Genomic DNA, 24,547 nt, shown 5'->3' on the forward strand with positions numbered 1-24,547 from the left:
TCCAATTATGCACACGAAGTTGTTTCATTTATTAAAGTTTCCCTGAGTTTGAAGTGAACTTGCACTTTTACCGACTATTATCACACCCGCAAGGAAAGATAACACACATCAAAAAAACATTTCCATGTAGAAATAAAATATACATTAAAAAAATCTATAAACATTAAAAGTCACGCCAAAGAATTAACTGGTTTAACAGGTTTTCTACCATTTCTTAAATATAAACGACAAAACATTTTCCACAATCATAGGAATTCTCTGTTAAATGCAGAGTTCATTGTTCAATTCCGACTGTATCATAACCATGTGTCTCTGAATCACAATCGAATTGGTTTCATCGGTCCGAATTAGATACTCGTTTTTACGTAAGTTTGTAACCACGTTCGCATCGAAAACAATTAATAAAATATCACTAAATTACAAAAGTGTAAATCCATATATCTCGTGACTCTGTGAAGTACAAAGTTCTCAATGCAGATCAACGTATTCAAAGACGTGACGTACACACATCAATTTCAATAAACATTTTCTTATGTTTAAATATTCCATTGTTGATGTATTATTATTTTTTATCATCCAAAACTGGCTTCCACAGGAGATATCGCTTGGGTGAGATCAAGCGATATCTACACTGTAGATATCGCTGCAATGACATTGCATCACAATGCTTTGCAGACCATTGTGACGTCATTGTTACCATGACGTCACAATCAAATGACATCACTAATGGCTCTACTACTAAAGCTGTTAGCAGTACTTTTTACACTTTAGGCACTGCTTATTACTGTCTACAAACTGATAAAGTTGGAAGAATGATGTTGGATGATAAAATAAAATTGATATCAAATATATCAACACTCGTTGATAAAAGTGGAAAAAATCCTCGGCAAGCCTCGGAGTTTTCCCACTTTTATCAACTTTTGATATTAAAAGACACTTGGATGAGATTCTCTACTTATTATTTATTTTTTGTAAAACGGTTGAACATTTATTAAATTTACATATGATACGATCCTACGTACGTGAACAAGAAACATCAACAAGGAAAAACAGCAGGTGCGCGAAATAGTACGTGGTAGTGACCTCCCTTAGATAAACTTAGAGATGGCGCTACCGTCTGCGTGCGCAGGATCGCGCCGGCTATTTTCAATGCAACGTGGTGCCTGTGGTGTTACGCGCACCTTATACAGGTCATTGATTACTGGTAGCTCTTCCAGGTGTGTCAGTCTTCTGTCGCCGTCTGTCCACGCAAGACGTACAACTGTTATTCTTAACCACTTGTGTCGATTCACTCCCATTTGCAACATGTCGTACTCCATCGTTGAGCGAGGTGCACCAAACAGTCTGGACTATCGCGTCTTCTTCAGTGAGTTGACAACTTGTCGAGATCACAAATAGATCATAACAATTCCACCTATAATAGATTTCATTCAGTATAAGATGAATTTTTGTGAACTGTTTTGATTGATTTTAGAAGGAACTAGTGTTCAGTGTTTATTTATCGTTGTTTTAATTTATCATTTTTCATGAATATGTTTTAACATGTTTATGAATAAGAGCCTCAGTAACTAGGACGGTTGACACATGGGCCTAGTCTATATATGTGTGTGTGTATATATATTATGTCGGTAGTCATTCTCAAATCAGACTTGGTAGCGTTTCAAGAAGACAAATTAGAAAATATCTTGTTCTCTGACAATGACACGAGTTTTAATTCACGTGAAGATCTTTTGAATAACTAACTGTAGGCCTACTTATTTGGAACATGTTATGAACTTGAAGTGTTTTTCTACCAACTGTGACCAAAACTTGGTGATGCAACACCTGCTGGTCTGTGTCTATGGAAGCTTATTCTTTCAGACATGAATTTTGTGTTCATTATCCAAACTCATAGCTGACCATGGAATGTCAATATATTTGCTATAACTTATCTTCCCATGACATATATTATGTAAGCAATAAGACAAGAATAACCTGATCAATTCATGTGAGTTGGTGAAAATTGTTCAAATTTGCCAAAATATTTATTAGTTTTGAATAACTAGTCTACATTGGGCAATTCATAAAAGACCACCATGTAATATATTCAAGATATAAAGTTGCAGCAAAAACTGTAATTAACAGAGTAATTTTGTAATTAGATCTACAACTCTTGGCCCCTTGTATGTTTTTGCATCTACAATTCAACCATGTATTTATTACATGTATTTTTAAATTCTAAAAATTAGGATGTTTTGATCAAAATTATGTTGACAGCTACTTAACTTTGAGTAATATTGGCAGCACCTTCAAATTTTTTTCATAACTTTCAATCACAGGGCCACGGATAGCCATACTATACTGACTGTACTGATTACATTTTTTTAATGTAATCAGTACAGTCAGTATAGTATGGCTATCCGTGGCCCTGTGCTTTCAATAGGCATATGTCTGCTAACTCAAATTTTATAATGTGTATTGTACTAACAGTTAATTATTTAAGTAATCACATATAGGCTCAGTTTCAATCATTTCACTAAATCTGTCAATATGGATTTATCTATGGCTATAATATTGCTAAAAGCGGTGTAAAACCAAACTCACTCACTCACCCATCTATGGCTATCCAGGTACAGATATTGGACCAAAATGAATGAATGAATGAATGATGGGGAATGTCTGGCAATGGTACTTTTTACCCCTGAACCTGACCTGGGGTTCTTTTTCTGATACAAATCATTATTGATTTCACCTGTGAAGATCTTGGGTACAATTGGTCATCAGCAACCTATGCCTGTTGACTAACAGGATCAGGTGACTTGCTGACTTGGTTGATGCAGTTCATCATAACACATTTGCGTAGATCGATGCTCATGATGTCAATCACTGGACTGTTTGGCCAAGACTATATCATTTACAGACTGCCGTCATGTAGCTGGAATATTGCTGAGTGCGGCATTAAACAACAAACATTGTTGATTTTTTTATTGTGCTTGCGTCACCATATAAAACGTGCACTACTGCAATCTGATGTTGGTATGTGCAACCTGATATATATCCCTAAATCATGTACATACACCTAGTGTGACATGTGCAGATCTGGGATAGAGTAGGTCTTCAGCAACCCGTGCTTGTCGTGAGAGGCGACTAACGGAATCGTGTGGTCAGACTCGCTGACGTGGTTGAAGCATGTCACTGTGTCCCAATTGTGTTGATCGATGCTCATGATGTCAATCTCTGGATCGTCTGGTCCAGATTTGATTATTTACATTCTGTCGTCAATATAGCTGGAATATTGCTGAGTGCAGTATTAGACAACAAAACAAGCACCCAGTGCACTTTTACAAATTTGTGATCAACTTACTAAGACACATCATCAGTCTTGAACATGTTGAACTTACAGTGTTATGTGTAATTTGACAATGTCCTCTGAGCTAGACGTCATCAAATGAATATTATCCATTGCACTTTTACAAATTTGTGATCAACTTACTGAGACACATCATCAGTCTTGAACATGTTGAACTTACAGTGTTATGTGTAATTTGACAATGTCCTCTGAGCTAGACGTCATCAAATGAATATTATCAGGTCAGTCTTATGATAATGATAAGAAAGCAAGAGAATGTATGGAATGTGTAATATGTGATCAAAGTGATCTCATCAGTGAACTCAAAATTTCAGAATATTAATGACATTGATTACATAATTCTATAGTTTTTAGGTTCAATTATGCAAGCTGGTTTAGTTTTGTCGAACAAGGTTGTGATGTCTACATGCACAATACGAGAGCTATGTCTAGTTCCTTAAATTGAGCCCTTGACTTGTGACCGGCATTTTTCTGACAAACTTGTCCATGGTTGGTATAACTTATTGAAGTGAATTTGGCGATCACTTGTGTAATGATACTGATAAACACTTTCAGTAAACAATAATGTAAAAGTCAGCTTCAGTTCAAAACAAAATCAGGATATAGACTTCATTTCACCATGTCTCAAAACCTAAACATGCTAAAATGTTTCATGTTTAAAAGATTGTTTGTAAATTGTTTCTTTTTTCCATATAGATCTACCACAAACGCCTGAAATAATTATTTGGAATAATTTTGTTGATACAATATACAATTTAGATCATTTGTAGATAATGACTGTTCATTTCAGTAAACATATGCAACTTTTACAAGTTTAAAACCAGCTTTTGTCTCACATTAAAATTCTGCAGTGTATTTGATGAATTCTGCTGCAGAAAAATTCAAAATTCGGCACAAGTTCTGCAATATATTCTGTGATTGTGAAATACATTAGTGACTGTAGTATAGTGAACTTGAAGTGCGGTGTAACATGAGTATGTCAGCCTGTTCCATGTCCTTGGTTCCCATGGCAGATCAATTCCCTGGGAAATGTGACATGTGGTACATCACAGAATGTTCCAGCTCTCAGCTTTGCCAGCACAGTACAGGGATAGACATGACAATAAGCCTGTTAGTCTAAGACAGGTGAAACTCTGGAGGGACTAGTTTTATTTTCCATGAACCACTAGTCAAGGGTGTAGAACTAAACTGAAAAACTTTCCTAGCCCTGGTAAAGATAAAATACCCTTGTAATATGAAAAGTGTTGGGAATTTGTACTAGCCTGCAGGGATTTGTACTAGCCCTCAGCCAGCAGGCTAGTGTGAAGTTCTGACATTGCTAGTCTGAAATGAGCTATGGACCAGGTGGTTGTGGACCTGCATTGCCTACCACTGACACTAGTGACACTGCTGGTGTTTGGATGTGGCCCAAGAGACTGCTGGAGTAACTGTTTGAGCACAACAAGCTCCAAATTGACCTTCAGAGTTTTTTGGCCTTAAGGCTTAAGCTGTGATATTGCGACAATGCTGCTGTGAGGGGAGTTAGTGGTGCCTTATTCCAGATCTGGCAAGGTTAACAGGGTTATGCATCCTTTGATGCAACTTATACCTAAATAGGATAGCCAGTGCCCATGGTCTTGGTGATGTTCCACATTAACCCCATGGGGCAGAATCTTTGCCCAGGGTTGCTGGCTTACTGTATTAGCTCATGTGATCTCATGCTATCAGCCACTGGTTTGTCTGGCACAGATGTTTTATTTCTGAGTGTCTATGATACTGCTTGACCACTGCAGGAATAATCACACACCCTTGTCCTAGGTAGGAGGCTGGGTCAATTTTAAATTTTATAGCTTCACGTGCTATAGCATCCATGATCAATAATGGGAAGGTGCAGCCTCCTGAGGTAGGTGAGACTTGTGGTATATCAGCTGTTGCCAGCGACCTAGGGTAGAAATAGTTAATGGAAGGGGTGATCAGCATTGGAATCCAGAATTGTGTGATTTTGTCGTTTTCATCAGCATACGCCAGGGATTTCCTAAGGATTCTGAATTAATGCCCTTCTTATTGGAAAATAAATTGTTATTTTTAAAATATTTTTATCATTTATTTTCTTTAATTCTGAGGTCTTTTAACATTGTATTCAATGCACTAATGTATGACTCAACATCAAAGCCTCTTCTTATTTGGCCCTGTTATCGGTGAAGAATTATACTTGTACTTGACTTTACCATGATTACATGCCGAACTTATACGTCTGTCGAGTGAGGTCTTAGAGAATAGTTTGATTGAGAACAAAGATTACATTGATTGGTCCACTTTTCATGCCTGAGGACACAATTCCTGCAGACTGATAATGGGCATATCTGTTTAACAGTGACCGGGATATATGTAGCACTAGTCAGCAAGGTAAGTGGCAGAGCACTGGGCTGGACATTGTGATCACTTCCTGTAACTTGCTCGACTCAATATGGTGTTTGTGAACAGGTGAATGAAACACTGAATATATGGGACTGCCACCATGCTCTAGTGGTAGAGCGTCCGCAGAAGGTCTGGGTCTCGATCCCCAGACGCGTCATACCAGGAGACGTTAAAAGATGGTACTTGTTGTTACCCTGTCTGGATCTCGGCATTAAGGTATTGAAACATGGTCTGGTCAACTCAGAGTCGGTATACTTTGTCTGAGGGGTATTCATGTTAAACTGTTGCATGATATCTCAGTGGGCTAGCACTATAAAATCGGCATTAGTCTGGACTAGTACACGGAGCCACACACACACATTTGCATGCACATTGCTATTTAAATGCAATAATTTTGGACACGATGTTGAACCCCATTTCACCTCACCTGAATATATGAGGTGGGAAGTGATACATATATCATGTATATCGAACAGAAACTAGAAATAAAAAGGTCTTATGCACCAAAATACAAACATTTTGAGGTGATATATAAAGAGAAATATTTCCTCTCTTTTTGAAGCTTTTCCTATATCTGCTTCCGTCAGTATATCAGCCTCTTAGAGACCTATGTCCTGAAGAACGACAGTGGTTATTGAAGCAGTTTTTGCTCCATAAGAATACTGCTTCCTGGTTGATTGTAAAGCTTAGAGAAGTGGAACTCTTTTCAGGATAGCAATTTTATCAGTGATATCAGATTAGGGCTGGGTAATACTTGCTAAGTGGTGATTGTCATGCATCTTCAAGTAGTTATGGAACTGTCGTCGGCTTACTGATAACATATCTCTGTCTGTTCCTGACTAGAGCACTAGGTACTCTGCTAGATACTCCGGCTTAAAGATTAGTAAATACAAAATATGCTTGTGTGAAGCTCCTAGTCGTGAATATTAGCATGCTTGGTCGTGATCATATGGAATGTCCACAGGAATATATGACTGGGGTTAGCTAGTACCACCTTGCCACTTGTCATCTGGGGCAGTTATCATGTTTGAGGCGAGATGTGCTCTTGAAGGTGAACGTTCGTACCATGAATACTACTGTGTGAAATATCTTCATGAAACTATCCACTGTCTTCAACATGTTCAACAAAGGGTTTGAAATTTTACTATTTAGAATATTTCAAATCCCTAGCCATTTCAGTATTGTGTTTATAGACATGATGTTAACAGGGATAAATAAAGAAATTTTGAAAGACATTTCAAAGGAAGTGCTGGCAAATATTTGCTCATCAGCATGTACATGGATTCGTACTTCCTCCAAGTACATTGTGGAGGTACGAATCCATGCTGATGAGCAAATATTTGCCAGCACTTCCTTTGAAATGTCTTTCTTCCCTGTGATTTTCCTGTGAAGTCGGTATTGGACGGAGTAAATGTCACATGGCCATTCACCTCGACCCTCAAGCCTGGAGGTTAATCTGCCAGACCACCTGTTATTTCATTCCTGGGTGGGCCATGTGTCCGTGGTACCATCTCGTCAAGTTGTCGAAGTCGTCCAGGTCTCTGTATTTATTAATCACTATGTAATTGTGTACAGATTCTTTTTCAACCATCTTGACTACAATATATGGTTGATGGTAAAAAATTTAGTGTTTTAATTGAAGATACAAGGAGTTGTTCATGTTAGCCTGGTGAAAATATTAAAGTTTTTGTGGGTTTTTTCAAATGGTTACTTTGTTTCTAATCTTCCGCATATTGATCTACTTTAAAGTTCCCCTCTTGAAACTACTGAAAAGTTTGCTTTAAAGGCAAACATACTGCATACTGGTTTCATTCAACAACTGTGAAATTGTGACCATACTTTTAGGATTGAAAATTGTGATCATTGCCTTGAAAAGGCATTTGAAAGGCTCTATATTTAATGGTTCAAGTTCTGTATGAACCATTCAAACAGACAATTCATGGACTCCTGTATGTTCTCATGTATTTACACGATTACAGTAAGTGCTGGGCAGGGAGTTGGTGATACACCATCACAAGAGCCTCGATGTCCGTCAACTGAAGAAGATGCACAGCAATAGATTCAGTGATTTACACTGTGACCAACACGTGGGAATTTCACCATATTGTTAGCCATTGTGTTTTCCCCTCCTGTCTCTCATTTGGAGTATGTGTTTGTTAATTTCTGAAGTACACTTTGGTGCACTGTAGTGTTCAGTGTGAACTGTGGTGTACTTGTATTGGGTTTGGCATAAATGCATAGAACTTGAGGCAATATAGGAAAATGCTACTCTGAAACAATGTTTGCAAGCTTACCTCTCTCGGAGGAAAGAATTCACTTCCCTTGTGGATTGATCACCTGGTGTACATGACCACAGGGTGTGTGTAGTGTATAGCGGTGGACTGAAGTGTCTTGTACTATTGGTATTCTCCTCCACTAAACCATAACTTTAGTTATAACCATTATGCCATGAATTGGGAAATGTTTACATTTTAGTTTGGGAAATATTTCTGACATTTGCAGGAGGTAAGAAGGGCACTTGATTAGTCATTGTAGCACCTGCTTATATTGTTCAAAAGTCCGACAATTTAAACAAACCATCAGTCAAATTGAAATTTTATCGGTCTATGACCAGTGACCAACAGCCATCTGAAACACTGGCTAAGGTCCTGGAGGAGTCCACTGTTTTCTGAAAGGACTTCATGGTGGTTTGGTTGTGTTGACACAAGAACCTACCTCTCTCAATCAACATCAAGAAAACAGTTCAGGGTATGGGGGTGGGTGGCAGTTGATATGACCATGTTGGTGTAACCATGCATCTCCCATGCAGGAACATTAGCAATTGAGACGAACACAAAACATGATGGTGTAATAAATCTGTTTGGTTGCAGAGAACATGAGTAGGAGACTAACAAATGAACAACATCTGTACCCTTGAAGATCCGCGTTAGAGGCGACGAATGGGATCGGATTATTGATGCATGTCATCATGTAGATGAATGATTGTGATGTCAATCGCTGAATTATCTGGTCCAGATTTGATAATTTACAGACCCGTGTCAGATACATTAGCCCATTGTTAAAATTTAAGTATTGAGGGGTTCCTATGGTTACAAGATTCAAGTACCATAAGAGAAGATCTCAGGCCCCCCTTCAGTTTCAAGCACACTAGTTATCAGGTATTTTACTATGCATATACACAGTACCTGTAGTACATAATGATACCACTCAAACAAATAAAAACTGTCCCATGGCCTGTTTACTGTAGCTTATTTCAATTGTGCTACACATACTGAATTCACTGTAAAATGAGGGTACTGTGTTATAGTGAGGATCCATATAGAACATGACTTGTTGCCTGGACTGGCAGTAAAAATCAGGTGTAATTGGTTGCATTAACAGGTCATTAATCTGCCCACCATTAACATGATTAGAGGGATCTATGTTCACGCCTGACGTTTAATTATCATAAAGCATTATTGTATGTGCTGAGACCAATAATTCCTGGCCCTTTCCTACCAGGCACTCAAACTACAGCTGTTGTAATCAATGTCATGAAAAGCCTTGAAAATGTCCAAAAGAGCTTGAAACGCCTAAGATTTGTAGAAAATGATGTATACTTGTTTATAAAAGTATTAAAATTCATAACCATGATAACAGGCTTAATTGATTTTATTTATTGGTTGTGAAAATATATCTTGTTGGATAATTTGGAGTGTTCATACTGCTTTATAGGTGTTACAACTAATACATAAAGTACTCACGGAAATGAAAAAACCCTGTTTTTTCGATCTCAGATTTTAAATAAATGCAGTTAATATACAAAATATATAAATATTCAAACCACTCAATTAGCACTAATTGGGCCTTGGCACAAATACAGTGTATCAATGGTTTTTATGTCTTTTTACACGTAATAGTGTGTAAAAATATGAACAAAACAGACTATTGTGAAACTGAGCATAACCAGGTGTTAGTAGATCAAAGGTGAATGTCCATGACCTATGACACCTTGACGACAGGTGAAAGCTGGTGCTTGAAACCCACATGCGTGTGATTTGTCAGTGGTTAGTGATTTGTGAGTGGCATTGTGGGATAGTGAATCATCGTCAAAATATCAGAACGTAAAAGTAACATATTCCCTTCTCAAACAACAACTTACATGTCATTATTATTATGTACATAAACATAGCTGTTTGTTTTATTGTTGTTTTGGAAACCTTTTTCCAGGCTAATTTGCATAATGCCTATAGCCTGTTTCTGCCATGTCAATTTGGACTTAATGTTGAAAGTGCCTACAAATTACCTCCTGTAAAGTAAATTTTGTATTGAGCACTGAGATAAAACTAGCAAATCCAGACTAGTACTTTTGCAGTTGTTTTGTTATTTCGTATTTACATCTACGTAATACTTTGTGTCGATTATTAAATCCAGCAAAACAGTTTTTTTTTCATTTCCATAAGTACTTTAGTAGTACATAGTAATACATAGTAATCTGGTAATACATAGTATGCTGGATTATATAAAAATATTGACAGGCTGAGGCTGATAACCCAACAGCCTTGAAAGTGACAGTTGAAAGCTTTGTAAAGGCCTTGAATATTAGTGTTCCTTGTCTTTAGGAACCTTGTTCTTTTACAGTACAAGTTAGACCAGGGCCTGTTCCAGGAAGTCATCTTGAAGCCAAGATCATAACTCTTAACTTAGACTTAAGACAATCATAGTGCTAAGAAAGCTTTTGTGGAATGGAGCGAGGTCTTTGTTAATGACCCAAGGATTCCCCTTAATCTCGAACACTACTGGATACATACTGACCACTAGGGGCGGTCGGGTAGCTGAGTGGTTTAAGCGTTTGCTCGTCACGCCGAAGACCCGGGTTCAATTCCCTTCATGGGTACAATGTGTGAAGCCCATTTCTGGTGTTCCCGCCGTGATATTGCTGGAATATTGCTGAAAGCGACGTAAAACCATACTCACTCACTTACTTATACTGACCACTAGCAGCCACAAGTAGGGATGTCATCGTTTATTGTGATATTGATAAAAATGTAATGTTCATACTGTAGCTATACAAAATTTATGCATATTAATACTGGTGGCACGTGGTCCTGTGCACTGCGCGCAGGTCGGAAATTGGGTGAAGTTCGGCAACATTGGTCGCAGAGAGTCCTTTGATGAGTGACTGCTTGGTACCTGAGTGTTAACATCTTCGGTCCTGCCCCACACTGAAGCACATGTAACACGTGTGGCGTCTCCTTTGGTGGGGTGAAACAATACATCAGTACCGGTCCATCATGAGTTTTCATGCGATAATATGATACACGATGCATTTTATTCTGTATTGATACAAGGCGATAGACTTGCTAAAGGAAATCACTGTTTTTAAATAATTAAAATAACAAGGGGAAAGGTTCAGTCTCTCATCACTACTGCTGTTGACAATCCACTGTTTCCGAACTTCATTTTCTTAAATATTGTGGAAGGACAGCATTTTGTCTTTACGTTTTTTACTCCAGTAGCTTAAATGCTATACAGCAGAGTTGCGCCATTCTTGCAAGTGTATACCAAGCCTTGTTTGGAATTTTTGTGTTGTAGCGGGTCGTGTGAGCAGAGCATATTGGGTATTGATGTTTTTTGTTAGGTATCTGTGATTATGGGAATTTGGTTTTGGAAAAGTTTCATGGATATTTGTACATGTGTTAGTGATCTATTTTGTGTATTCTTTCACAAATGTAGAGCTTAACTAGAGAACTGCTGAGTGTAATCAACCCTCTCTCAGCCTTTGAAATTCGCTCTAGTCTGCTAGCCCGAGACTACTAGTTTGTGCTGATGACATGTTTTAATCCAATGCTGGTAGTCCTCATTGACTATAAGCATTTGGGGGCTATGATTTTGAATCAGTTCTCAATTTCTTTACAAACTGGAACTGAATAAAAACTAACAGAAACATAGTTAACACAGTAAACATGTTTGTCTTCTTTTAGCAGGACCAGCTATAACCCTGAAGCCTAGTGAAATAAGGTTTGCACTAGTCCTCTGGACTAGTCTTCAAAAAGGACTATTTTTCTAAGTCTGCTCACTCTGTTAGCTTTTTGGTACATAGTATTGGTGTGAAACGGGGTTTGGAAATGTTGACATTGTCTGTAACACTTTAACCAGGTAAGACTGTTTATATTATACTTTTAATGTTACAGCCAACCCAATGGGAAAAGTGGTCTCTCCCTTCCATGACATCCCCCTGTATGCCAATACAGAGAAGACGGAGTTCAACATGGTGGTCGAGATTCCACGATGGACCAACGCCAAGATGGAGGTGAGAATGTTTGTGAGAATAGTGACGTTGGATTCAACATGAAGGAAACTTAGTCAAATATTACAACAGCTGGTCCTATGACCAAATGCTCTGCTATTCATGACGTAGAGTTGCCTCCCTTGCTATGCAAGGATCTGCTGATTGTGGTAATGAATGACAGAATTTTGTCCCAATTGTGATCATTGGTACGTAAGCACAAAGAGTCTGTGTCACTTTGGGCTTCCAGACACAGGAAGTAGACATGCTTGTTTGTCTGTTTGTTTGTTGTTTAACGCCGCACTCAGCAATATTTCAGCTATATGACAGTGGTCTGTAAATATTCGAGTCTGGACCAGACAAACCAGTGATTGATATCAGGAGCATTGATTCATGCAATTGAGATACGATTACATTCATCAGTCAAGTCAGCGAGCCTGACCAACTGATCCCGTTATAAGCATGGGTTGCAGTGAGAGAACTTAAATACTGTTCAGAACAGCATTAAAACCAACAAACTCACTCACTCACTCACTCACTCACTCACTCACCCACTCACTCTGGACATTGCAGAGGCATGACACACAGGCTTAGCCTGTTCTTCTCAGTCTTGTTACTACAAGCCATGACAACCATTGGTCAATACTAAGTGCTACGTGTTAAAAGCCTACAGTGTCTGTTAACAGTGTCAACATGGCCTCACACACACATATACCAGACAATGTCAGGTCATTGCGTCTGATATGGCTGTGAGGGTATATGGATGCACTCTATGCACTAAGTGCAATTCCTCAGGAATGACATCAAAGTGAAAGTAGAAGTTGAGCCCAGAACCCATTGAGCATGTAGATTATCAGTGTTAGGGAAAAACTGTTGTCTGTTAGGGTTAGAATTTCCGGGTATTTGAGTGCTGATTGCATGGTTATTATCATGACCCAAGTGAATAAGTTCCCAGTGCCTGAACGGTACACCTAGAACATATGCAGAAATACTGTTTTTCAACAATACCTTCTAACAATGTTTATTACATAAAGCCAGGGATAAGCATGATAAGTGTACGTATGCATTGGAATAGGTCTTCAGCAGTCCATGTTTGTCGTAAGAGGGGACTATGCTTGTCGTAAGAGGGGACTATGCTTGTCGTAAGAGGGGACTATGCTTGTCGTAAGAGGGGACTATGCTCATCGTAAGAGGGGACTATGCTCGTAAGAGGGGACTATGCTTTTCGTAAGAGGGGACTATGCTTGTCGTAAGAGGGGACTATGCTTGTCGTAAGAGGGGACTATGCTTGTCGTAAGAGGGGACTATTCTTGTCGTAAGAAGGGACTATGCTTGACGGAATAGGGGACTATGCTTGTCGTAAGAGGGGACTATGCTCGTCATAAGAGGGGACTATGCTCGATGGAAGAGGGGACTATGCTTGTCGTAAGAGGGGACTATGCTTGATGGAAGAGGGGACTATGCTCGCTGTAAGAGGGGACTATGCTTGTCATAAGAGGGGACTATGCTCGTTGTAAGAGGGGACTATGCTTGACGGAAGAGGTGTCTAACGGGACAAACACATGGAACATGATGAACATATGAATGTGCTCAATGCAGTTCACAATATATACGACCTGTGAAGATCCGGGGTAGTATAGGTCTTCAGCAACCCATGTGCTTGCCATAAAAGCCGACTGCTTGTCGTAAGAGGTGACTAACGGGATCGGGTGGTCAGACTTACTGACTTAGTTGATGCATGTCATCGTATCTCAATTGTGTGGATTGATACTCATGATGTTAATCACCGGATTGTCTGGTCCAGACTCAATTATTTACAGACTGCCGCCGGAATAGTGCTGAGTGCTGCATTAAACAACAAACAATACATACCTAGGGATCAGTGTTTGAAATAAGTGCCTGCCCATAGGCCTGTGACAGGTAGATGTTGTGTCAGGCCTGTAGTTCCAGTAAATTTATGTCTCAATTTTTTTGTCACAAGAGACGGCAGGTTTTTTTTTTATGAGGGCCGGAAGAGTTTAGTCAGGGCCTGCAGCTTCTAAAATCTGTGGGTCCTGATTGAAGCCTGGCACTCCTATTCATTTTTAATACTGCCAGGGATTCAGAAATTCAGAATTCTCAATGAAAAGGTAGTGACCAAGTGTCTGAATTACAGCTGCTAAATATCTGTCTCATGATAAGATGGAACTGCTTCAGTTGCTTTGTGTTATGAAGTACAATTACCCGGAAATGAGTCGAAAGGGCTTTGTTTAGACTGACACAGGTTTATACAGGAATTCCCAGTAAAAATCCCAAAATAGAAAATTCAAACTTCCTTCAGCTGATCATTATGTTAACCCAATGAATTTGGTGCTTTAACCATGTTGACACACTTATCAGGCATTTGTCCAGACCTGCTCAGAGGCCGATATTCAGCCCCAAGTCTGCAGCAAATAATACAAATTCCCAGTTTTAATTAACAATCTCCCATTTCCTCAGAGTTTATGAAAGTAAGGACATTAAACAGTTAAAATAATTAAATTTTGAACTATATTGTGTTTTTGTCCCAATTTGCTTGCCAAGGGCACTAGGAATCCTAGATAAGTCCGTGGCTATTTTCTGTACATTTTACTCCTAGCCATTGCTTGACTCATCTCTTCCCTTTCCTGACTAGCTGTAAAACAATGTAAAAACAACAACTTTAATGGAATAATAATGAAAATTAAACTGTACATCGCTCAGGCCTACCAAAGAAAAGGACTGTATTCGAAAACATAGTAATGTGTATGCTATTGGACTCAGCGTTAGAAATTGGCACTAGTCCTGTAGTCCTTGCCCAACTGCCCAATAGATAAGGTATCATAAGGACTAGTAGAAATTTGACATTTTTAAGGGTTTTGCTATATGTTGTCATTATAAGGACTAGTGGCCTAAAACTGTTAGTTTCTGCCGCTGGTCTGACTATGAGTATTAAGCACACTGAAACTATTTGTTGGGTTGTGTTCGAGTTGACAGTGTATTCAGAAAACAATGAGTATGCAGCAGGTTGCATATCATCGTTTTCTGAATATATTGTCATCTCATACTCAACCTGGCGAATGATTTTAGTGTACAAAATAGACAAGTAGCTAGACTGACATTTAGTCCCAGAAATAAAGTTATCTTATATATAAACCATATATCTACGAAATAACAAAATAAATTCCAAATGGAGCCAAAAACAATCTTTAATTTCAGAAAATCTAGACTTGCCAAATTTTTCTAGGCTTGAGTTGACTCTTTTTTCAATTTTGTCTCTAGGGTCTTGGAGACAGACTAACCATGCTAACAAATAGCATACCCATTTCTATGTTTTTGAACAAGCTTTTTTCTTTGGTCAGCCTGTTGTTGTATGCAGTGTTCCACTGATTGCTGTAGTTCAGCTGATCACCATTTACCTGCCACAAGTAGCAGGTCAGGTTGACCACTCGTTGACTCATCCCATTATCACGATAACCACTCCATTCCTTGGGAATATACCAGAGATTTATCTAGACCTGTTCAAAGGCCGATAGTTGGCCTCAGGTCTGCAACAAATGTTCAATGGTTGAACTACTGTTACAGATTTTTTGAGGCAACGTGTTTTCCCCTTATAAAAGGGGAGGTAATAAAGACGGAGAGGCTTTAACAAATAGAGATTATTACACGAGCATGTGTGTCATACTGATTTTATGAAACAGGTGTCAGAGTTCTTGTATTTCCCTAGCAAGAGTGAGGGAAATACATTAATTCTTACACAAGCTTCGTAAATCAGTATGACACACGTGAGTGTAATAATTTCTTTATTACCCATTATTTCATAATCCTTTTGAGCTCCTTCTAAAAAATGATTTTTAGGAACCTTGCTATTTCTAACCAACCATATGGTTAATAAATAGTTTTACATTATTGCTTAGTTTGCAATGTTAAAATACTATGTCAAAATATCTCTGAATAAATAATCTGTAAATAATCGGGTCTGGACCAGACAATCCAGTGATTGACATCATGAGCATCGATCCAAACAATTGGGAAATGATGACATGGATCAACCAAGTCAGCAAGTCTGGGCACCCGATCCCGTTAGTCACTTCTTACGACGAGCATAGTCGCCTTTTACGGCAAGCATGGTTTGCTGAAGACTTTATGAGATTCAAATCTTCTTGCTATTTTATCACCTGTAAAGATCATGGTGATATATAATATTTAACACCTGAAATTGAAGAAGATGGATTAGGATTTATCTAAAGTAATCCTGATCATTCTGATCAATATGACCCTTGATGATGTAATTTGTATTTTATACAAAAGTGATGGGTTTTAAAAAATATATTTGCCTGTATTTTGTATTGCAGTTTATTGCAGTAATGATTCATTTGTTGCGATACATACCACAATGTATTGCATGGGTTCTTTCATCTGTAATTTGTAATGATCCTGAATATAAGAAAATCTTACCCCACACTTTTTTGACAACTTCGTATCTTGTTACATATTGCTTGATCATAAGGCCTGTGTTATAGTCACATTATATACAGGAAACTGGTTGCATATAGTTTTGCTTTTTTGATAATCAAATATATAAGAGTGCTGTCTTTGAAGAAATTTACATATAATTAGTTCTTATGGATATTTTTAGTTTAAAAACTCCTATATTTTTTTGGAAATATTTTATTCTTGAGTCCACGAAAAACGAATTCAATTCATAAACATGATAAAGGAATACGGTTTGAATCACCGAACACATGTGTGAATCGTAACAGCCCTACAGGATATCACATGTTGTTTGCACCAATCTTTGAATGCCCGTCCAAATATTTCAAGGCTATTACTCTCAACACTTGACCCTTACATGTAATAATATATAATTAGATGTTGTTCTGTGTCAGCAGCAAGTGATGCTTGTGTGGGTTGATGTGGTCTGATCCTTGCAGATACTTTGTTGCAGATCTCTAAAGAAGAAAGGATGAACCCAATCAAACAGGATGTCAAGAAAGGAAAACTGCGTTATGTTAAAAACATCTTCCCTCACCATGGCTACATCTGGAATTATGGTGCCTTCCCTCAGGTATGATTTGTGCCTTCCCTCAGGTAAACATTAGTTTAACATCACCTGTACATACAATTCATGCCTTCCCGCAGGTAAACATTAGTTTAACATCACCTGTACATACAATTCATGCCTTCCTGCAGGTAAACATTAGTTTAACATCACCTGTACATACAATTCATGCCTTCCCGCAGGTAAACATTAGTTTAACATCACCTGTACATACAATTCATGCCTTCTCACAGGTAGACATTAGTTTAACATCACTTGTACATACAATTCATGCCTTCTCACAGGTAGACATTGGTTTAACATCACCTGTACATACAATTCATGCCTTCCCGCAGGTAAACATTAGTTTAACATCACCTGTACATACAATTCATGCCTTCTCACAGGTAAACATTAGTTTAACATCCCCTGTACATACAATTCATGCCTTCCCGCAGGTAAACATTAGTTTAACATCACCTGTACATACAATTCATGCCTTCCCTCAGGTAAACGTTAGTTTAACATCACCTGTACATACAATTCATGCCTTCCCGCAGGTAAACATTAGTTTAACATCCCCTGTACATACAATTCATGCCTTCCCGCAGGTAAACATTAGTTTAACATCCCCTGTACATACAATTCATGCCTTCTCACAGGTAAACATTAGTTAAACATCCCCTGTACATACAATTCATGCCTTCTCACAGGTAAACATTAGTTAAACATCCCCTGTACATACAATTCATGCCTTCTCACAGGTAAACATTAGTTAAACATCCCCTGTACATACAATTCATGCCTTCTCACAGGTAAACATTAGTTAAACATCCCCTGTACATACAATTCATGCCTTCTCACAGGTAGACATTGGTTTAACATCACCTGTACATACAATTCATGCCTTCTCACAGGTAAACATTAGTTTAACATCCCCTGTACATACAATTCATGCCTTCTCACAGGTAGACATTAGTTTAACATCACCTGTACATACAATTCATGCCTTCATACAGGTAAACATTAGTTTAACATCACTTGTACATACAATTCATGCCTTCATACAGGTAAACATTAGTTAAACATCCCCTGTACATACAATTCATGCCTTCTCACAGGTAGACATTAGTTTAACGTCACCTGTACATACAATTCATGCCTTCCCGCAGGTAAACATTAGTTTAACATCACTTGTACATACAATTCATGCTTTCCCGCATGTAAATGTAAGTTTAACATCACTTGTACATACAATTCATGCCTTCCCGCAGGTAAACATTAGTTTAACATCACCTGTACATACAATTCATGGCTTCCCGCAGGTAAACATTAGTTTAACATCACCTGTACATACAATTCATGCCTTCTCACAGGTAGACATTAGTTTAACATCACCTGTACATACAATTCATGCCTTCCTGCAGGTAGACATTAGTTTAACATCACTTGTACATACAATTCATGCCTTCCCGCAGGGAAACATTAGTTTAAAATAACCTGTACATACAATTCATGCCTTCTCACAGGTAGACATTAGTTTAACATCACTTGTACATACAATTCATGCCTTCCCGCAGGTAAACATTAGTTTAACATCACTTGTACATACAAGTCATGCTTTCCTGCAGGTAAACATTAGTTTAACATCACTTGTACATACAAGTCATGCTTTCCTGCAGGTAAATGTAAGTTTAACATCACTTGTACATACAATTCATGCCTTCCCGCTGGTAGAACTTATTGCTATCACACAAGCTTTATGAGTTTTCTCATGTAAAGTGTCTTACACCAGGGTGTTTTGATATTCAGCATGAAATTCAAGAGGTCCTAGTGATGACCCTATTGTTAAAAGTTAAAGATTATAAGGGTTCCTAGCTTCATATACAACAGATTCAGGGTAGAATAGGTATTCAGCAACCCATGCTTGCTGTAAAAGGTGACTGCTTGTCGTAGGAGGCGACTAACGGGATCGGGTGGTCAGGCTTGCTGACTTGGTTGATGCATGTCGTCTATCCCAATTGTTTGGATCGATGCTCATGATGTAAATCACTGGATTGTCTGGTCCAGACTTGATTATTTACACACCACTGTCATATAGCTGGAATATTGCTGAGTGCGGCGTTAAACAACAAACAAACAAACAAACAAATCAAATACAACAGCAGCAAACCCCAAGGTTCCCAGGATCCCCCTTACTTTAGAGCACTGCACCGGTACATGATATATCTTCATTTCCGTGAACTTTAGTACATAATGATCCATGTCTTGAGGTCCAAGAGATTGGAGCTTGCGTTGACTGACTAGCGTGTATGGCTGTAGGCATGGTAGGGGGTGATTTGTTCTCCAGCGAAATGTTGTTAACCTTAAGTCCCTGAAATATATTTAACTTTATGTCTCTGACAGAATCCTTATTGGACCCTATTTTCTCTTTATTGCTGGGGAACACATCCATGGTCTAGTGGTAGAGTGTACACCAGGAGAGCAGAAGGTCCGGGGTTTGATCCCCGCCCGTGTCATACCAAAAGATGTATTTGTTGTTACCCTGTCTGGCGTTGGGCATTAAGGGGCTAAAATAAGGAGTCGGAGTCAGCACACTGTGTCTGAGTGGAGTGTTCATGTTAAACTGTGGCATGGTATCTCACTGGGCTAGCACTATAAGTAGGCACATTTTGTATCAGCCCGGACTAGTACAAGCAGCCACACACACACATGCATGCATGTCCCTCTATAAGTGGAATAATCTTGGACGCAACATTAAGCCCTATTTCACCTCGCCCTCCTTTATTGCCTGGAAATACAGATGAACTTTGAGTTAATGAAGATCAATGTATGTGTTGTTGTGTAGATTTTGCATGTATTGTATTGTTTCAGACATGGGAAGATCCAGCAGTAGAGTTCCAGGAAACGAAGACGAAAGGAGACAAAGATCCACTAGATGTCTGTGAAATAGGTTACAAGGTCAGCACCCTGAAGTCCATACTAAAATAATTTCAACATTTCATCCCTGCCTCTCTGTCTTCAAAGCCTGCCACCTCGCATCAAGTTGTTATGATGGCAGACATTTGTCATCTGTGTAAATCTGCAATCTCTGCAATAGGTTCCCAGTAACCTGTCAGACCAATTGGCTCTTGTGTAAGAATCAGCTAAAGGGGTCAGTTGTCATATGATCTTGGCTCTTTCAGTAAGACTTGTGGTCGACTCTGTTGTGTTTATCCATTATCTGATTTATTCTCTGTGCTAATATGTTATCTCCGTTTCATTCAGGTCCAGAAGCGTGGCGCTGTGATACGGGTAAAGGTTTTGGGCACAATGTGTCTGATTGATGAAGGTAGGTTAAGAGTAGAGATTTATCTAAAGGTCAAAAAGGCATGTTCCAAATTCAACACATACAATTTTCCCTCCTCTTTCAACTTCTCAACTAGGGGCACAAGTGGCCCAGTCGTCTATGGCGCCCGGTTCGCTGTGCAGATTTGCGTCCCTTCGGCACGCCTGAAAACTATGATTGTTGGTTAGAATCCCAGTTCGCCCCGATTATGTTTCTAAGTTTGTCAGCACCATACCCGTGCTCGTGGGTTTCACCGAAGTGATAAACCTCTGAGACCTGCATCACTTCGGGCTTCCCTACCACATTAAGCTGACATGCCGTGATATAACTGGAATACTGTTAAAAGCGGCATTAAATCCAACTCACTCACTCACTTATCTTCTCAACTGGTGTCTTTAATAAAATAGATTACACAAGAAAATGTGTCAGTATTTTCACAACAATAATAAACGAGACGATCGCACTCAGCTTTGGGATTACGGTTGTCAAGGCAGCAACACGGTTGTCAAGGCAGCAGCAAAGGTTATACTTAGATTGTGTATTCCAAACAATTACAGAATACAGCTTTGATATAACATCGTTTTACTGCACTAACCATTGAAAAAGAGCAAAATTACACTAATTACAATGATCAATCAGTTGGCTAGATGCAGTGATCAATTATCATTCAGCCAGTTCCCAACACTAGTTGAAGAATTCCTCGGTGTTCAGACAATGTAAACTTGCCTTCCTATAATGGAAGTACAGTATTCTGTGGTTTTAACAAACTCAAAATATAAATGGAGGACAAGGTGTCAGTACTTTATCCACTCTCCTACCCAGAGTTCCATGTGGCAGTGGTGTTACGCTGAGTCACCACTGTGCCGGAGTGTGCACTTAATCCAGTTAATTACTTGCTTTCAATTGTTTATTGCTGCTTTGAGCAGCCACGTGTGGCCGCGGATGGTTTGATTGGCTGATTGGTGACATGTGAGCAGCTCTGAGATTAACAGTTCATTACATATATAAACATTGTCATTGACAGGGTTCTTCAGCAACCCATGCTTGCCCCTAAAAGGCGACTATGCTTGCCGTAAAAGGCGACTATGCTTGTCGTAAAAGGCGACTATGCTTGTCGTAAAAGGCGACTATGCTTGTTGTAAAAGGCGACTATGCTTGTTGTAAAAGGCAACTAACGGGATCGAGTGTTCAGACTCGCTGGCTTGGTTGATACATGTCATTGATCCCAATTGCGATCCCAATCATGATGTCAATCACTGGATTGTCTGGTCCAGACTCGATTATGTTACAGACCGCCATGCAGAGGTTATATTTTGGTGATCCCTGGGTCAAGATGACCCAATATTGTCTAGTACTGAATCATGCAGAGGTTACATGTTGGTGATCCTTTATCCTCTGAATCCGCTAAGCTGAATCCCATTGGTGATGATCCCATGTTCTCCATAATCTGAATAACACTACCATGTTTCTCGTCCCAGGTGAGACAGATTGGAAGGTGATCGCTATTGATGTCACAGATCCATTGGCAGCTGAGCTGAATGGTAGGTACATACAAACAGCCTCCGGGCTGTCTTGGAATGACCCTTGAACAATTAACTCAGTCATGTTCATCTTCACTCTAGGAGTATCTGATCATCCCAATGAACAGGTATGTAGTGTTTAGAGCCAAATTAGAGGTCTGCACGGGCGGTCGGGTAGCCTAGTGGTTTAAGCGTTCGCTCATCACGCCGAAGACCCGGGCTCAATTCCTGACATGGGTACATTGTATGAAGCCCATTTCTGGTGTCCCCTGCCGTGCTATTGCTGGAATATTGCTAAAAGCGGCGTAAAACCATACTCACTCACATAGAGGTCTGCACAGTCTGGAGTTGGGCACTCTACAGTGGAGATGAGATGACTACTGAGTGACATGTACTGGGACACTGGAAGCCCGGTCGTCTGAGGCACTGCAATTTGCTTAGCACAGTTAGGGGGCACGGGTGGCCCAGTCGTCTAAGGCGCAGCGATTCGCTGTGCAGAGTTGCGTCCCTTGGGCACGCCAGAAACCTAAGATTGTGGGTTCGAATCCCGGTTCGCCCCGATTATGTTTCTAAGTTTGTCAGCACCATACCCGTGCTCGTGGGTTTCATCGAAGTGGTAAACTTCTGAGACCTGCATCACTTCAGGCTTTCCTCCCACATTAAGCTGACATGCTGTGATATAACTGGAATACTGTTAAAAGCGGCATTAAACCCAACTCACTCACTCACTTTGCACAGTTGCATCCCTTATGCATGCCAGGAACTGTTTGAATCCCAGATTTGTTCTGACTGTTCCTTGGCTTGTAAGCGCCCTACCCGTACTCATGGTTTTCACCAATATCTAAGACCTGCATCACTTTGGGCTGCCTCCCACATCAGGCTGACGGACTGTGGTGTAACTGGCTTGGTTCATAGACATTAGAATTATGGGGTTATGTGGTGGCCTAGCTAATGTTGAGATTATCGACTCTACTCTTGATGTGTTTGTGGTCTCATATTTCAGACACATTTTGTAACACATTCCTTGCTTTGTCCTGTAGATATTGGAGATGTAGTTGAGAAAATGCCTGGCTTTTTGAAGGTGAGTATTCTCATAGTTTGAAGTTTGGTGATCAATACTACCACAAACTCCGATATTACCGTCAAAACAGATATTACCATCAACTCTGATACTCCCATCAACCCCGATATTACCATCAACCCCGATATTACCATCAACCCCGATATTACCACCAACTCCAATATTACCATCAACACCAATATTACCATCAACCCCGATATTACCACCAACTCCAATATTACCATCAACACCAATATTACCATCAACACCAATATTACCACCAACTCCTATATTACCATCAACACCAAAATTACCATCAACACCAATATTACCATCAACCCCGATATTACCACCAACTCCAATATTACCATCAACACCATATTACCATCAACCCCGATATTACCGCCAACTCCATTATTACCATCAACACCGATATTACCATCAACACCAAAATTACCATCAACACAGATATTACCATCTACATATCTCACTCTCCGATGGACCCTGATTCAGATCTGCAATGGCATAAAAACCTATTGTAGAATAGTAAGATGTTTATAAGCATTTTGTAAGTGATATTGTAACTACCTGCTTTGTTCATGTGTTTCAGGCAACATATGAATGGTTCAAGTATTACAAGGTCCCTGATGGCAAACCAGTCAATCAGTTTGCCTGGGATGGAGAAGCAAAAAATAAAGTAAGTGCTTGTAAATTGAGTATCAATAAAAGGAAATTATTGATGAATGTTATTTCAGGTGTTCTCATTTCCTTTTGCACTCATCATAGAACCAAGCGTAACACCAATTCTAACGTTTACCTTAGTGAATGAAAATATGTCTAAAAATTTCGATTATTTTAAGAATGACTGTATAATAAAGAGATTACTACCCTGGTGTGTCATAATTCTGATATATACTAAAAAATGATAAATTACATGAAAGAATCAGTGTTCTTTAACTTCTTTTGAGTAGTATGTTAGAAATAAAAAGGATGTGTTACGCTCGTCAAAAGCTCTCATAATACACTTTAATCCTAATATATGACATTTTGTTAAAATGCTTCAAAAACACTCCCGTTTTGACTTCCATTTCTCTTGTTTCGATACTCATGTATCATGCATAACTTAAAAAATAATGATTTTGCTGGCATATTTGCCAGAATCCTGGTTCTACCTGATTATGTTTCTAGGTGTGTCAACATTATATCCATGCTCGTGGGTTTCACCAAAGTGGTAAACGTCTAAGCCTGCACACGTCTAAGCTTTTTTCACACATCATGCTGACACGCTGTGATATAACTGGAATACTGTTCAAAGCGGCGTTAAACTCACTCACTAAAATGTCCAGTGTAAGAAACTAAGGAACCATGTGGCTCTCTGCCAGTATCTATATCTCAGGGAACCCCTTGATTGTTGTGTCCTTAACATTGGCGTTACCACGACGACCCCTCGACTTGCACTCTTTGTTTTCATGTAAAATTATTTTTGATCTTTTGCAGGATTTTGCTCTGACGATTGTAAAAGAAGCTTATGAACAATGGCAAAATCTTGTTGGGAAAACCAACGAATCTGGTATTGCATGGTGAGTA

General features: G+C 39.1%; 1 protein-coding gene across 1 annotated transcript in view; it reads left to right on the forward strand.

Annotated features, from left to right (window-relative positions):
• Positions 1 to 1,104: 1,104 nt before the first annotated feature.
• The window catches only part of LOC139468021 (uncharacterized), a 29,541-nt gene continuing 6,098 nt past the window's right edge, over positions 1,105 to 24,547 (forward strand). The window contains exons 1-9 of the mRNA XM_071249682.1: positions 1,105 to 1,366; positions 11,920 to 12,038; positions 16,960 to 17,079; positions 19,927 to 20,013; positions 20,320 to 20,383; positions 21,859 to 21,921; positions 22,941 to 22,981; positions 23,571 to 23,657; positions 24,458 to 24,540. Coding sequence (XP_071105783.1) covers positions 1,105 to 1,366; positions 11,920 to 12,038; positions 16,960 to 17,079; positions 19,927 to 20,013; positions 20,320 to 20,383; positions 21,859 to 21,921; positions 22,941 to 22,981; positions 23,571 to 23,657; positions 24,458 to 24,540 — 926 coding nt within the window. The remainder of the gene's footprint in view (positions 1,367 to 11,919; positions 12,039 to 16,959; positions 17,080 to 19,926; positions 20,014 to 20,319; positions 20,384 to 21,858; positions 21,922 to 22,940; positions 22,982 to 23,570; positions 23,658 to 24,457; positions 24,541 to 24,547) is intronic.

This window comes from Haliotis cracherodii, unplaced genomic scaffold (assembly GCF_022045235.1).
Source record: "Haliotis cracherodii isolate W230 unplaced genomic scaffold, xgHalCrac1.p SCAF_2, whole genome shotgun sequence".
Lineage (NCBI taxonomy): Eukaryota > Metazoa > Mollusca > Gastropoda > Lepetellida > Haliotidae > Haliotis > Haliotis cracherodii.